The 16506-nt window shown below is 50.8% G+C and overlaps 1 protein-coding gene across 1 annotated transcript in view; it reads left to right on the top strand.

Annotated features, from left to right (window-relative positions):
* The first annotated feature begins 15137 nt into the window (after positions 1–15137).
* Positions 15138–16506, top strand: part of LOC137903366 (RNA-binding motif, single-stranded-interacting protein 3-like) — a 57046-nt gene continuing 55677 nt past the window's right edge. Inside the window, exon 1 of the mRNA XM_068747519.1 lies at positions 15138–15272. Within this exon, the coding sequence (XP_068603620.1) occupies positions 15138–15272 (135 nt within the window). The remainder of the gene's footprint in view (positions 15273–16506) is intronic.

Here is a 16506-nt window from a genome sequence, read left to right as displayed (position 1 = left end):
GGGGTCACACTGTCATGCCGATTGATGCTCGGCGCTAACGTCGCGTCACGCAGGACAGATCAGAAGGATCGTGTTTCATCTGGAGTGGATACCGTGATGCCCCAGGCTTGGAGGGGGGGGGGGGGGGGGGTCAGTGGGGGTGGGGGCTACTTTCTTTCCTGCTTAAGTTTGTTTACGTCTCAGGTGGATGTAGCGTCGATTCAACATCAGCAGGGCCTGAGTTCACGCCACCTGAATCGGGGTCGCTCCAGGCGAGACGGGGTGGGAGGGGCCAAGGATGTCGATGTTGGGGGGGGGGGGGGGGGGGTGAGGCCGGATTATTTCAGGTGATCTTGAGGATTACAGCTGGAGTCGCGTGTTCATTCCCTTCATCGGTTACTCCTCATTGTTTTGGGGGAGGGGAGGGGGGCAGGCATGGGTGACCTTTGAAGGGAGGAAGGAGCATAGAGGAGGAGGGGGGGGGGGGGGGTTATGAGCATGTGGGTGGAGGGTTTGGGGGGGGTCCCCGGGCTGTGGTTCCAGGAGGTGAGAGAATGTGAAGATTCCTAACAAGTATTTGATTTCTCCCTCCAGGTGTCGTGTGCCTGAACCCCCCTCATGCCCCCCTCCTCAGACGAGTGGTCCTGAAGCGGCGTGATATCCGAGGCGACTCCTTTCTGTCGCCCGAGCAACGCAGCATCCACTGGAGTGAGGATGCTGCGGGTGATTTTATCCTTCATCAAACCGGATCGTCCGGCGCCCAGACCTCAGACGACGGGTCGGAACCCAGGACTCCTCCCCAAACATGGCTGCCGGTGAAGGTCACGCCTTTAACTTCAAGCTATATTCATTTAAACGTGACGCTATTTTGTACATTCATATTTACCATTACTGGCTCCTCCTCCTCCTAAGTGCGACAATCAATCAGGACAATTTGAGGATTTTCAGAGAACTCGTGTCTAATGATTAACATCCTCCCGTCGGATGTCGGTCGGATAATTCATCCGATTCGACTCCGTCTGGACGAGCTAACGAGCCTCTTTATCTGAAGTGTTGAAGAGACCAGGAAGCAAAGAGAGAATCAAAAGGTCTCGGTTTGATCTGACGTGGTCCGTATGGGCCCATCAGAACACGCACGCACACACACACACACTAACGAGGGTCCGGTGGACACCCGGGGCTGGGGACACAAAGCCCCCCCCCCCCCGAATGGGGCAGCAGAGGGAGACAGATGACATGTCAAACAGCGCTAACACGCAGGTAGCTAACAAAGCCGCTTCAGTCTCATTTACATGTCAAAGGTCGCACATGTTTCAGGCGTGGCCATTTGTAGTGAAACACGCCGTGGCTGCGTCACGTCAGCACCGTGCACGTGTGTGTGTCGGAACACAAAACACACACACACACACACACTTGCTGTGGAATACAGGAGCTGCTGGATGACAGTGTGTGTGTGTGTGTGTGTGTGTGTGTGCGGTAGGTTTTACAGTGTTAGCTTGTGTGAATGCTGTATTTATACAATATGAATTATTACAATAGAAAATCACAGCATTTGTGTGTGTGTGTGTGTGTGTGTGCGTGTGTGTGTGTGTGCGTGTGTGTGTGCATGTGTGTGTGTGAGCTGGCAGGACTCCACCGTGTCCTCTCCAGCTCACACAGCCTCTGGCAGGTGTTGCGCTTTGGTGCACAGATATGTTTCCCAACGTGACACACACACACACACACACACACACACACACACACAATCCCCAGGTGAGCCTTAGAGGGCAGAGTTAACACCTTATTAAAATTTGCTCACGCACACACACACACACACTCACGCACATTTAGGGCTTGTTTTCTGAAATGTAGGAATTTCACACAAAATTATAATTTTAACTGCAGACCCTTTTGAAACAAAAATGTAATCATGTGTTTTACTTTATTGTTTTTAACATGTCAAAATTAATTATTGCTAAATGTAAAGAGCCATTTTTAAATTTCCAAAAACACAGTTTATCATAAAGAAATTAAAGCGTATTTGTATTGACTTCATCCTGCCTAATTTGCATTTGAAATAAAGATAATTCAAAGATGATATAATTAGACACATTTATTAAATTTAATACAAGAAAATTATTAGTAAAAATCCTCAGATTAAATTCCATTAAAAGAAAAAGAGTATTTGTGTAAAACATCAATAGTAGAAATAATAAATGTGAGTTTAACGTATCTGATTGGTAAAAGATAAAAATATTTAAAGATGTATTGATTATTTAATAAAATAGTTTTGTCAGTGATGATGGGGATAAATAATAAATGTATGAATTTAAACAGAAAAGCACGACTTGGACACTTTGAAGAGGCGATAAAAATCTCGGCTCTGCTGCCGGAGATTGGAGAAATATTCCCGACAAATAAATGTGTTTATCCTCGTCCCGAAATAGGAATTCTTCAGTGACCCTATAGTGCTATTCTCTGTCCGGGCCCAGCAAGACAGCACTAAATGTTCAAGTGGAGGTAAGTGCCAGCAAGTCCTTAGACAATACAAGCATGGCTCAAGCTCCTCTTCTCTGAGGGAGCGAGGAGGAGGAGGAGGAGGAGGAGGCTACTACAAGTGGGACGGCGTTCTCCATGGAGAGGGGACATGTCATCTCCTGCTTCAGTGACCTCGCGGAGCCAAGGGCTAACAGGAAGTCTCCTCAAACGACAGAAACAATGAGTCCCGGCTTCTAGACACGGAAGTAAAGGGATGCTAGCAAAGAGCTAACGAAGCTTTGATGTTGGCTAGCATCATCAGCTTAGTTAGCTGAGTCGGCTAGTCGCTCGGAGGAAAGATGACGCAGCGTAGATTCACCCAAATTAAAAAATGTCCTGGGTTCAAATCCACAGGAGGACCTTTCTCTGGGTGTGATTGGTCGGCTCCCCCTGCCCTACGACCATAAATGGGATAATTCAAATAACTTTATTTGTCCCCAAGAGGCATTTTAAGAGTTTCCATTTAAGGGGTTCCAGAAAATGAGGATGACTTCAAAGGAAGTGAACGAAGACTGACCGAACAAACCCCCGTCCCACGTTGGAACGGTCCGTTCTGTCCCGTTCAGGGTGTCCGTCTCCACCATCCGCAGGGAGACACAGGGAGGAGGAGGAGGAGGTGAGGTTTGGTGAGGCGTCGGTGGGCCCTGCTGGTGGGCCGGGCCCTGTGAACCAGAGCCCCCGGGCTAAACGCGGAACCTTTGACAGTGTCAGGGCGGCGCTGTAGCGGCGGCCGGCGAGATGCTTGTTGGCGTCTCGATTCATGCTGACTTGAATTGAGGGATTATGATTGAGGACAGCTGCTGCACAAAGATGAGGAACAAGGGGGGGGGGGTGCAAAACCTGTTCTCTCTGTGGGTGCGACCGTTTGGGACTCAGAACCAGAGACGTCCTCGACTTCCTACGTGTTTAAAGTGTAGGAGCCCGTTCCAGAGCGCCGGTCTTCATCCTAAAACGGCTACGGAGGAGCAGGACGTGAACGATGGGACAAACGGGTTGGGGGGGGGCGCTGGAGCCCACACGCACGCCTGAAGAGCGGTTGAACTGAATGAACATGCAGCGTCTCACACAACCGCCATCATCGCCGCTAATGGGGGGAACCAGAGACATGAAATCACTTTCAGCGGGACATAAAGGCGCCATTGTGACGCGGCCCGGCGGTAATTACGCCGCACGGGCCCGCGCCGAAGAAAGCCGTTTAGCAGCGACGCCCCGACCCGGGCCTCCGCCGCTGATCTCATTTGGTTCCGGTGATTAACTCGCTTTGAGCGGCTGAAAGCACGGGCGGTTGGGCGGTTAGTTAGGATGACTAACCCGCAGCCTGCCTCTCTGCTCACCCCTCAGCATTCATCCTCCTCCTCTTCCTCCCCATTCACCCCCTTCAGCCCAGTGGAAGCCACAATAGGCCGTCGTCGCCTGCCCCAATCCATGGAGGAAGAGCAAATATCTTCACCCCAACCTCAGCTTTTATCAGCAAGGGGCGATGAGATCATCATCAGAGCAAAGAATGCTTCTTTTTTTTAAACGTATTTAAATAGCACAAAGGCACAAACTAAAGGAACATTTAAAAGACTAAATCCAGGTTCCAAAGGGAACCACACAATATTTAGTTTTTGTGTTTGCAGTGCCTCCAATTAACGCTAACTTTTTAGTTTAGTCGCAGAAACACGTCTGTTGAACCAATGCCCCGCCCATAAAAAACAAATACTTCTACTGACAGTGAACATAAACAGCGGTTTTGAAAGACACCGCATCACGATGGCCTGCAGGCAGATTCCTAACAGCTCAAATCAAACTATTTTAGATGAAGGCTGTCTTCACCCTCCAGGAAACTGCTGCTGCTGCCTTACGACTGAGCGCTCAGTCCTACGCCGCTCTTCTTCACACCAGAGGGTGTGAAGAAAGATCCTCAAAAAACAGGATCTTTTATTTTTAGAATTCCACTCCACATTTTCTCTCGCTTGTGAAATTGGTGCTCGAGAGCTTTTTTGGGTTGAGAGAGAAGCGGCACCACGGCCTCGAGTCGTGCCCCGGACCATCGACAACTGACCCGGCATCAAGGACCCCCCCCCCCGCCCCCCCGTGTGACTCACAGCGATGTTTATGTTGCGTTGGACGCCTTCGCCATCTTAATTCCTGACACGCTTTTAAATAGGGAACCCGAACGTTTAAATTCTCCTGCATCATTCCTCACTGAAGATGCGGTAGCCATGGCAACATACGCTGAAGGTGAGGCCTGCGTGGCCGCTAGGTCAGGCGGCAGTAGGTCATTTCCACAAGGTGCTGATGGAGCAGGTGATGGGAGGGGGGGCTGGCCCGAGCGGGACAGAGGTAGCGGGGCAGATGGACCCGTCTTGCACTGACCGTGCATCCCCACACCCTGCTGGGGTCCCAGGAGGGGGCTGAGCAGACTCCCAGAAAGGACGGTGTCCCACTGAGACCCTGGCATCGAGCCCTGCCCGGCCTTGGCCTGCACCCATCTCTAAACCCCTCCCTCTCCACCCGACTGCAAACCACCCTAAATGCTGACCAAGCCCTCAGGGCTCAGGCCAGCCTCCTGGGCTAACAATGGCCCAGACAACAAGCTGGTCCGTCGGCGGGCGGGCCAGAGACGGAAGAGAGGACGTGTCCAAGGACGCCGTAGTCTTATTCCAGAGAGTAATCTGCTCATGCAGATGTAACTGTGCATCTTTTTAATCTGCCGCTTTGGAGGTCCAGCCATTCTCCGTTACGTGGCAAACGCACACAGCTTGAGCTGTGAATTCTCTGTGCAAGGTGACAGTTCCCGGTTGTGTGCACATAAAACACGCACAGAAATAAAACACGCACAGAAACGACGACCGAAATAAAACACGCACACAAATAAAACACGCACAGAACGACGACCGAGTCAAAGCACAATTCCATACCCGAGAAATGAGATTTAAAAAAGACAATAACGGAACTTCCCTTGAGTAAATGAAGGTTTTGTGAATCTGTGATTGCGTTGCTGGGCAGAGCAGGACTTGGGTAGAAGGGGGGGGGGGGGGTCATGAAATCTTAAATAAGATCCAAGAGAAGCTCAATTTGCACCACACCGGATTACAAGTCGTTTTTAATCGACCCGCTCGTGGCCCGTCGTTCCGCAGGTGCAGGAAGCCCGGTTAGCCCACGAGGGAGGAAGTCGCTCAGGGGGGGTCGCATAGCAATAGATTTGTGATAATTGGCTGAAGGACAGTAAACTGTAATAAAGGGTGTTAATAGGCAGGCTTGGAACGTTCCCGTCATATTTAACCGATTACGTTTTGTTAAATAAAAAACATAAAACAGAGTATTTTCCTTTTAAAGGCTTTCATCCCTAACGTCACCTTTTACATATTAATTCAGACATTTTGTTTGCAACAAAATGAAGGATAAAACCAGGAAAAACATTCCTTCCTTTGTGTTTCGTAGAAAAGAATCATTCCTCGTAGTACGTGCCGTCATTGAAGATGACACTTCTGATTAAAGTACGGATTATATTTGTTCAAAGTCTTATACAAATATATAAATAAGTATTGGGTAGAGGGGTAGACCTGGTGGATAAATGGAGATCAGAAGCCTCTGGATCTCTAGAGATATCAGCGATGAGCCACCCATAATCCACGGCGGTCTTATTTCAAAGTAAGATGGAGAGTCGCATCCATTCCACTCGGCTGAGAAGAGAGCCGATTTCAAATCTGGATGCAGGAATGAGCGCCGGCCCTCTCCGGGTTCGGTTCAGAGCAAATCGGGTTTGGTGCCGGAGGTATTCCGCCGCCGCCGCGGAGACGACGGAATAGAAGGTTGATTGCACAGCTGATGATACCTCTGTGAATGCTAACCCTGAGCGATAACAGAAGTCACACGTTGAAAACATCAGAAGTGCAGATGTTATCTGAAGCAAAGAGGTACAACCAGCTGTTTGTGTTCACCAAGAGAACCAAATAGAACGGACCAGAACCTCAGGTAATCTCAAACGTGCTGCGGCCACGCTAGCTAACGCTCCCTCCCTCCTATTGGCTGCGTTGACTTTCGCCAGAAAGCACGAAGGGCTTTACCTGATAATCAATAACAGATCAACTGGGCAATGTAGCCTCCCGTCGCTGCATAGCGAGCACTGTTAGCACACAATGCTACACAGGTAGCACACGTTATGTCTGAGCTGCACATGTAGACGAAACGTGAAGCCGAACCAGCCCGTCGGCGAGGAAGGAGCCAAGGGGGCCACATCTGAGGAGCATGCCCCCCCCCCCCCCCCCCCCGGAGTCCCTGCTCCTGGTCTGTGTTTACATGTCCCTCCGAGTGTTTCCCCCCCAAGGCGCTCCATCCAATTCTCCTCAACAAGGGAGCGGGGGTAAAACGAGAGCCGGCCCATGAATGGAAGGGGACAAACTGACATGTGGCGTTTTGTGAGGTGAGCGCCCAACCTCCCGCCCGCCGATTACCATCCGCTAATGAGCGCCCGGGTTGTGTGTCCCTGCGTCTCTGCTTCTCCACAGAATGTCCTTTCTCCTCCCCAGCTTTGTGCGGGCCCAGAGCGCCCGGCGGACCAAAGGTGCGCCGTTAATTGGGAGACGCACACATCGGTAATTAAAGCAGTAGGGGTCCTTGTACTATACCAACTCCCTCCAAGTCCCCTTCTATAAATCCTAGCCCTCCCCCCCGAGGATTCAATCCTATCTGCCGGATTGATCATTGTGCTGGGCCAGTTTTGCCTCTGGCGGTTTTGTCACTTTCTAATGATGTCTTTTCAGAGAGGCGAGGCCTGCGTCCCACCAGCACCAGAACCGGTTGGGGCCCAATCGTTGCCTTCACACCCAATCATCCTCCATCTGATAAAACCGCTATCCAAAAGCACAACACAACAAGCATAGAGTAAACACACAAAATGCACACACACGATGTGTGCGGTGTCAGTTTACGAGCAGAGGATCCTGCGTTTTACGTCATTCGGTACCCCAGGGGTCCGTCTTTGGGCCATTCCTTTTTGTCTAGTCCTGCTAACGGACAAGCAAACCAAGCCGACCACTTGGCTTCCTTGGCGGACGCAAGTACTCGAGTGTGCTTTAAGGGCCCTACAATGACCTCACAATGCTCCACCGATCATTCCGAGCTCCACTCACAAGTCCTTCCTAGTCCCAAACCAGATGACATCACAGTCGACTTGCATTTCTATCACACGCGTCAAAAAGGAAACATTTATTTGTACTATTACGAGCCTGCTTATGACCTTAACGTCCCAACAGCATCAGCATCTGTATTGTAGTGTCAGCCCCCCCCCCCCCCCCCGGTGGTAAATCTGCATCCTCAAACATCCTCGCTCGACGCCGGGCGAGCGAAGACAATCCGATGGGAACGTCTGGCACGTCTGCCGGATCTCAGGGATCTTCATTTTGCAGGTGAAGGAAACGTCCCGAGTCGCTTAGCGACGTTGGTGCGTCGCCGCCGGATAGAGTCGGCCGCGGACGATCAAACCTTTATCATTAGCTGTCATCGTGCAATGCGAAGGGATCCGCCATTAATATGTTAACCACGGTCTTCACACTTCTGACAACACATCCGCTCTGCACAGGCAAGGAGCGAGAAGGAATCCCAGCGGCACGGAGGAGCAGCGCTTCCTCTCCATATGCCGCCATCTCTCGTGGCTATCGCCGATAGTGTTGCATACTCCATGTAATTAAAATAACCCAGCCAAGGTGTTTCAGCGTGGCATTCTCCGCTTCGCCGGGCCATGTTTGTTCCGTTTCCTGCCCCGGTCGGTCGCCCCCCCCCCCTAATCTCCCAGGCCCCCTTGAGTATGGCGTTTTACATTTCTGTTTGTAAAACTGTCAACACATCCCACTGGCTGCACCAACGTGTGATTTAGCGCCAACAGAGAAGAGGGATAGCGAGTGAGACGGAGGCAACTGCATGAGATCTTTCACATCCTGAAAGTGGAATCGGGTTTTTTGCCGCTGTCCACCAACCCGAACGCCCCACCCCGGCGGATGCTTGCCGTTTATAGTACCAAATTATCTCTCCCCATTGCTTCCTTTATATTTGAAATTTAGTTAGTTTCACTGTACATTCAAAATGCGTTTGGAAGGTTGTTTGAAATTAAAATGTTGAATTTATTTGCTTTATTTAAATCTTCACAATTCATCCTGGATTAAGCGCCGCTTCGCACCGGGATTAATACGCAATGCTGAAATCTATTTATGGAATTTACACCTGTTGTATTCCTGTCAATGCTAATAAGTAGCTAGCAATAGCATTAGCACCAAAACAACAGCAACTAATCAGAGGCGGAGTCTCCTTTTGTTCATTGAGACACACCCAGTTATGTTCAATGCACCTCACGCACAAAAATCAGCGACTTGGAAATGCCTTTTTAAAAAAAAAAAAAATAATTATACACGCCTGCGATGCTAACAGCCGCAATATACGCCAAAAGCTGCTTCCAGCAGAGGAAATCCCTGGTTTTAATCAGGACTACTGTAGCCTTGGCTTTGACATGATTTCCCTTCTTTGCTGGGCTTTAATTTGCGCCTCTGTGTTGCAGCTGTGAGGGGGGAATTCGGCCCCCGTCCCCTCTGAGAGGCTCAGGCTGCGGAACATTAGCTCATTTTAACGGCCAGCGTAATAATCTGCGTCGCCGGCTCCCCCGTCGATAACAAGACAGCCACTTCATTACGGCTTCACAAGTCGCCTGTCTATTATCCATTGGCCCGGCGCAGAAGGACGGAGTCAGACGTTACAATATATTCATCAAACGTACGCCGGCGTGCCGACATGCGATTTTCTGCTGGAGGGGGGGGGGGGGGGCAGGAGATCTCATTGTTTGATTTGTTAACATAAGTAGATCATGTCCATAAATCGCTCCGGCTTCGGGATGAATAAATAAAGACGGCACGCTGCTCCATGCTGAAGAAGAGGAGGAGGAGGAGGAGTGTAGAAGGGGAGGTTTTTGATGAGGAGCCCCTCGATGCTTCCAAAACACACGTTCATTGTTATAAATAAAAAGAGTGTTTTATTCATACAGCGTAAGAAATGTAATAAATGATCAATTATTGTTCTGCATCGTTTTATTTAAATTTAATTTAGTGCATATTTATTTAAACCCATAATTGGGTAAGAAACGACACAAAGCTGCATTCACTGTGTGTGTATACCGTTTCAGGAAGCCATCTTGCTGCTTCAGTAAATAAATCTTCTTTCATGTGTCATTAAAATCCTGAGTAAATTCCTTTAATCAACTTAAAACATTGATTTAGTCGCTACTTGGCCTGATAAAAAAATGGTTTTAATTATAAGAGAGATGGCGCGACACTTCTGAAGGCCCGAACGTGTGAATCCACAGACGCGTCTGCGTGAGCGCCGTGGCTTAGTGCCGATTATAGTTGCACCAAATGTTGAAAAGGACTTTCAAAAAACACATTCATGAGAAGCTGTGAGAAATTCAGTCACACCAGCGAATGCAAGCGCTGACCACGGCCAACGGAGGCAGCAGAGCAGCGCAGGCACATTCTGGAACTGAGGAAGAGGAAGGGCGACGAAGGCGAACACACAGAGGGACAGAAATAAAGATTTACGACTCAAATCACGGCTCATGGTTGTCTTTTTTCCCGCCGATTGTTTTGCTAAAAGGTCGGATATATTCCTTTTTTTTTTTTTCCAAACAAGGGAACAAAAGTAAAAACCTAAACCCCGGGCGAGGTTCCTCCTCGAGCTCACAACAGGCGGGACCCCGGCGAACCCCTTTCACATGTAACGATGACTCCCCTTCATTAAAACGGCTCGTAACCCTGTTAGGCTGGAATACACTCGCTATGGGTAATCGTGAAAACACTTTTAATCAGCAGAGACCTCGCTAGGAGGCGTTCGCTCCAAATAAAGCCGGCTCGCAAACAGACGCAGCAAAACAGCGAGGACCCCGATAAGACTCCTCACACTCTCCGTGGCGAAACCTGCCTGTGAACGTCTCCCGACAGCTCCTTAGCCCTCGTTAGAGCCAATCGCCTCCTAATGATGCAACCCGGGAAACATCAACACGCAGAGCGACGCTCCGGAAGCGCATGCAGGTGCACGGGAAGTAGCGCGGGACGTAGCGCGGGACGTAGCGCGGGACGTAGCGCGGGACGTAGCGCGGGACGTAGCGCGGGAAGTAGCGCGGGAAGTAGCGCGGGACGCTAGCGCATGCAAAGAGGCGCCGGCTAAATCAGGAGCGCCGTCACTGGTGGGATCACATTTAAATTAAAATAAAAACTCATGTTTTGCAGAAATTATTTGACCCCTTTGGGATAGTTTGACTATTTTCGGTGTGTAAGTTTTCTGATTTTAATTCCATTAAAAGAGAAAAAAATTGAAAACTAGAAAAGCACTTTGAGAACACAAACCTCCACCAAGGTGCGAAAAATAAATAATAATAATAACAACCTGGTCATATATTATCAAATTCTTGGATCCACATGGGGATCTGGATCAGCACCAAAAGGTTCTAGATTGTTCTTGGTATCTGGTGAGTGAATTGAAAGCAGATTTTACAAGATATTTTTTTAAAAGCCTCCATTATAAGCAAATGGGAAATTTTAGATTGTTTTTGTATCCGGATCACTCTTAAAATTTAATGGGATCTAAGCGAGACCTTCAGATTATTCATACAGACCCATTCAGCAGCTTTTCCGTCATCCTGCTAACAAACAGACAAACGCAGCTAAAAACAGAACCTCCTCGGTGGAGGTAATTAAATTTAATGCTTTTTGCAGCTCGCACCTCGCAGCAGAAAAAATCCTGCCACCCCGTGCACACTGTGGCTGACACAAATGTACCCACGCGTGCACGTGCACACACACACACACACACACACACGCACACACACACACACACACGGCGGTTGACACATGGTATATCAGCAGGAACCGTTCTTTTGTCCTCGTGATAGTTTTAGCAACGCTGCTCTTGGAACGCGACGAGCTTTTGTCCTGGAGATGCATGATGGGAACTTTCATTTATAATAAGATGAATCTGACGCTTTGAATCTGTCGTTTAGCCGAGCTTCAGATGTTGATTATTGCATGTATTCGTCGACTGATCAGTTCATAAATCAGGACACAAATGAACGAGTGACTAATATTCCTCGAGGGCCCGTCGGTGACTCAGAGGAGATCGTTTCCTCTCGCAGAGCCTGCGTTTTGATGATGATGATGATGATGATGATGATGATGATGATGATTTGGAGCGTGGTGTTTGAACTTTGCCTCAGCTGTCAATCACGCTGGCAGTGGGCGGGGTTTGAGTCATGGGATTTTTGACAGCTATGATTCAGCGGCGAGGAGCACAGATTGAAGACGTTTCTTAAGTCAATAACCTCCGGAGGTCACGCAGGAAGGTTCCTCCAATCAGGCCGGGCCGGCCCACATGCTGCGTGACCCCGCAGCCACGGGCCTCCAACGCCACCTCACAGGGTCGACAGACTAAACGCTGGGCCGCCGTTCGCTCCGGGGCGAGACACACGGACGCGGCGAAGCGGCAGATGTGACATCTATTCCCACGTGACGGATGGACTGGCAGCGAGGGCAGAGCACGAAACGCGGTTCCCGTCCAACGCTCCGCGTGCGAACAGCAGACTCCATGGCTGCAGCTTTTCCTGTCTGCCGTCCCCACATGCTCCTCACACCTCCGTTTATATATTTATATACGCAGAAACACGGAACACGGAATTACTTACATCTCGCGTCAGCCTGCAAAACGCTCAGTTCATGGTGACTCTTGGCTTTTAGTGGTCGGTTGAAGGGTCCCCCCCCCCCCCCAGGGGTGGGGCGCGCCACGGCAACGGACGACCTCCTCTCTCCTCCTCATCCTCCTCCTGATGGACAGGTGTTGATCTCGCCTCTGGAAGTATAAATAAATAGGATATTATAATAAAACCTCGACGGCGCGTGATTTACTAAGGGGGGGGGGTGACATGGGAAATGTTTTGAGCTTTAGATTTAAAGTGTGTGTGTGTGTGTGTGTGTGTGTGGGGGGGGGGGGGGCTGCTCACGCGTTCCATCCAAGGTCTCAAGCTGCCCCCTAGTGGGCGTCCTCTGCGCCTGCACGGAACGACGTCCGGAGAACGTTCGACCCGGTTCTGAGGTCCCGGCAGTTTACGGTGCCCCCCCCCCCCCCGATAATAAGCTTCCCGTCAGTGCCGCTGCATGATTCGGACCCCCAGCTTGCATTGCTGTAATTGAAGCCCCCGTGGATCGCCGTGGAAACCAACAGGCCGTCTGTGCGCGTCCTCCCAGCCAATGATTGTCTCTCCATCCTTCACCCCCCCCTGGCTCCTCGTCCCACTGGCTGCCCCCACTGGCTGCCCCCACCGCAGCAAAACACTTACGGTCGATGCACAACAACAACAACAACAACAACAACAACAACGACCGGAAAACATCGGCCGGCACCGGCTGGGGCCGCCGACGCGCCTGACTGCGCGCGTCCCTTCTGGCTGCAGCAGAGGGACGCATGGCCGCCTGGACGCGCGTGGAGGCCCGGAGCGCGCACGGCCCGGAGCGCGCACGGCCTCAAGTCTCCACCTGTTCGCCCGGCGCACCCACCTGCCCGGCCTAACGCGGGCCCGCCTCTAATGGGATCCTAACGGGATGGCGGTGGAGACGGTGCGACGGGCCGGAAGCAAAATGACGCGTCACAAGGCTGGAAGAATATCTACAGTTTTAAGATTGCACAGACAAATAATAATAATACAACATTTACACACAGGAGAACAAAGGGGGCGTTTCACATCTGAAAGATAGTATTTTGGTGGGTACAAGTACACCTGCATAAACACAAGCTGACTTTCATAGACGTCAAGTCGCTCCTTTCAGTGTTTTTTAGGTTTGTGTTGCCACCTTGTGGTCAAACTGGAGACTTACCGGCCGTTCAGGTAAAATAAGTCTCTGCTGAGTCCTTAACATTTAAATGAATATAGAATTAAACATAAAAGTTACAGTAAATTTAAAATATATATCACAAATGAAGAGACAGTTCTTCATTATTATTATTATGTTGTTGGGAAATTATCCGTGAGTCACACATTAAAAATAGATAAATGATATGATGACGAACAGAACACGTCACCATTATAAACATCAACGGGAAAATCGCACTTCCTTCGCACCGAAAGGGCGGAGCTTTCACGGACCGTAGGAAATAAGACCGTTTAATTGTACGAGTTTGACACTAGTTTCTTTTTTTTTTAACTCAAACTTTTATTGCTTTACCGTAAATGTTGGTTTTTTTAAACTCATTTTTACCTCGATGCTGTTCCCGAATAACCGTGACATTGTTATCATTTTCTGTAAACAGCAACGCATAGAATTTTTATGCGTGCTAATTTTCTCATTATGGCTAGCTAAACAAAAACAAACATGCTAATTCATGCTACTCGTATTTAAACGCGGTTTTAGCATCTGAAGTTGATTAAACCCGACGTAAATTAGAACGTTCTGGTGAATTGTAAAGATTAATAAATATTTCGCTTCCTATATTTTATCTTGAAAAAGATTACCCGCGTAAGTCATCCATCCTCAGCGTCTCTTCTCTAGGAGGTCGGTTCGTTCGGAGAGTCCCTGAAGGCAGCGTTCTTGGCACGCGCTCGTTGTACGCGCGAGGCGTCAGTGGGAGGCGCGGGTTTGTTTGATGACGGCTCTCGGGGACGCGGCAGCGGCGGCGGCGGCGGCGGCTCGCTCAGTGTTGACACCGCGCGCTGCCTCCTCGGTGGGAACCGGAGAGTCTCTCTCCGTTTATTTTTTAACGGAATTACTTTTCATACAACTCAAACAACGGCCGCACGCCGCGCCGCTCTGCCCTGGACTGCCGCGCGCCACGCCGCGCTGCGCCGCGCCGCTCTGCCCTGGACTGCCGCACGCCGCGCCGCGCCGCTCTGCCCTGGACTGCCGCGCGCTGCTACGTCACAGCAGCGACAGAGATGTGAAACAAGTTCCACTCCCGCATCTTCCGCTTGACGTGACTCCAAGAGACACGTGAAGGTACGTCGGCGTCGTTCGCGTCCTTTCAGCACAGACCACGCCTTGTTCGTGACGTTTATAAGTGAACCGACGGTAAATGTAGTTTTCATTCTTATCCGGTGGCACGTGCGACCAGAAAGAGGAGCTAACTTTGATTGATGGTTAAACAACTGTCACACAAGTCAGTGCAGACGGAGCGATGATAAAACACCGCTAGCGTGACGTCATAGCTTGCCTTACGTCACTGTGTCCGACAAGTGCCCTCACCTGCGTTGCGCCTCGTTCTGGAGTCCGGTGGAGTAGAAGTCCTTCAGGGCGGGGCTTTATGAGGCAGCCGGCTGACGTCATCATTTATTGATCCTCCAGAATGAATCATGGCGGCGCTTAACGGCAGCCAGCTTCCGGTTTCACGGAGACTTTGGGTCGTCCTTCACGGGAAGTTATTTCTCTTGACTTCGTTTGTCCCCGCTCTTTGTTCAGGGACATGAAACAACAACAACAACAACAACAACAACACTTTAGTTCTTTATACTCCCTCAGGATCAATAGAGGTACTGGTCGCTGTAGCAGGTGGATTTCAGGTCAAAGGTCAGGGCGAGCAGAGACATAATTCATGCGTTTTCCACCGTCTTCCTTCTCAAGGCGCTGCACGGGCGGATGGCGGTCCAAGGTGGCGTCCAGCAGCCGGAGCCCCGCCCTCTTTCAGGAGCCAATCAGCAGAACGAGCATGATAGCGGCGACGGGCCTTCCACCGAGGATGTGCGGCCGGCGAGCCGGATGGACGACAGAAAAGTAAGAGGCGGCGTCCGGCTGATGAGCTGCGAGTGTGGGCGTGGCTTGATGCGTCCGAAGAAAGCTGAGAAAAATGAATTGCCCCGCCCACATAAGTGAGCGCCGCTTCTCAAACGTGGAGGCTCCTGCTCGCCGCCGCTCGTCCATCACGCTCGGCGGCGGCAGCAACCTCTTTCCGTCAATCAGCCCGAGACGAGATAGAGGCGGAGTCAACAGAACCGATATTCGCCGGATGACTGGACTGCTGCTGGCCGCTCCGATAAATGCTTGAGCTGTTTTAAGGCGCGGCGCCGGCGTTCGGCGACCAGAGGTTTCCTGTTGAGCTCACAGCGGTGACATCACGCTTGCTTTATTGTTGTTGTGATAAAGAGTCTCCGGGTACGGAAGAGGAGACGTCCACCCTCTGCTCTGACCTCGCCGTGACCCCGCCCGCCCTCGTGACCTCCTCGGGGGTCGTTTCTGGCGGCGTCCTCGGCTTTGATGTCGTCAGATTGCGCTCATTATTCAGCAGTTAGCTTTGGCGAATCGTCCGCGGCGCTGATTTGTGCTAATTGGTGCAGATTGACCTTTAACCCGTTAACCCCCGGAAGCGGAAGTGAGCCGACGGCGTGCTTTTTATAACTGCTCTCTGCAGCGCCGGTGTGATGGCGTGTTGACGGCGCTGCTTGCGTTCCGTTCCTTCCTGAACCGGTCGGAGCGGCGCTTCGGCGACGCCCGTGACTTTGGGACGACGACCCGCCGGCGTCCGAACGGCTTCTCGCTCATCTCCGTTTTTTATTTACCGTGTTGGTCGGTGAACAGCAGGTGGCGTCTCACCTGGCCAGGTGGATCCCGCTGCGGCGCCGGCGTGACGCGCTCGGTTATGATCCACGGTGATCATCACCTTTTTATTCATGTTTTTGCCTTCCTAGCTTGCGCTGCCTGTAAATGTGCTAGCTTGTGCTAACCTTCGGTAATGGGATTAAGGAAACGTTTTGTCTTTGAGTGCAGCGGGTTGAGGTGGACAGACATCCTGAACGCCTCCTCCTCCTCCTCCGCCCTTCCTCCTCCTCCTCCTCCTCCTCCTCTTTCCAGATTACCTCGGTGGTCGCTAGCAGGGCCCGGATAATTACCTTCCGTTATTTCTCCTCCCACACTTCGCTTTTGAAGTCGTGGCTGCCCGGCTATCGAGCCGCCTGAGCTGTAATGGCATCCCGGCACGCCATCGATCCCACACACTCCTCCTCCTCTTCCT

Source organism: Brachionichthys hirsutus, chromosome 13 (genome assembly GCF_040956055.1).
Source record: "Brachionichthys hirsutus isolate HB-005 chromosome 13, CSIRO-AGI_Bhir_v1, whole genome shotgun sequence".
Classification (NCBI taxonomy): domain Eukaryota; kingdom Metazoa; phylum Chordata; class Actinopteri; order Lophiiformes; family Brachionichthyidae; genus Brachionichthys; species Brachionichthys hirsutus.
Note: the sequence above shows the minus strand (reverse complement) of the source record. Positions and strands in the feature narration are given on the sequence as shown.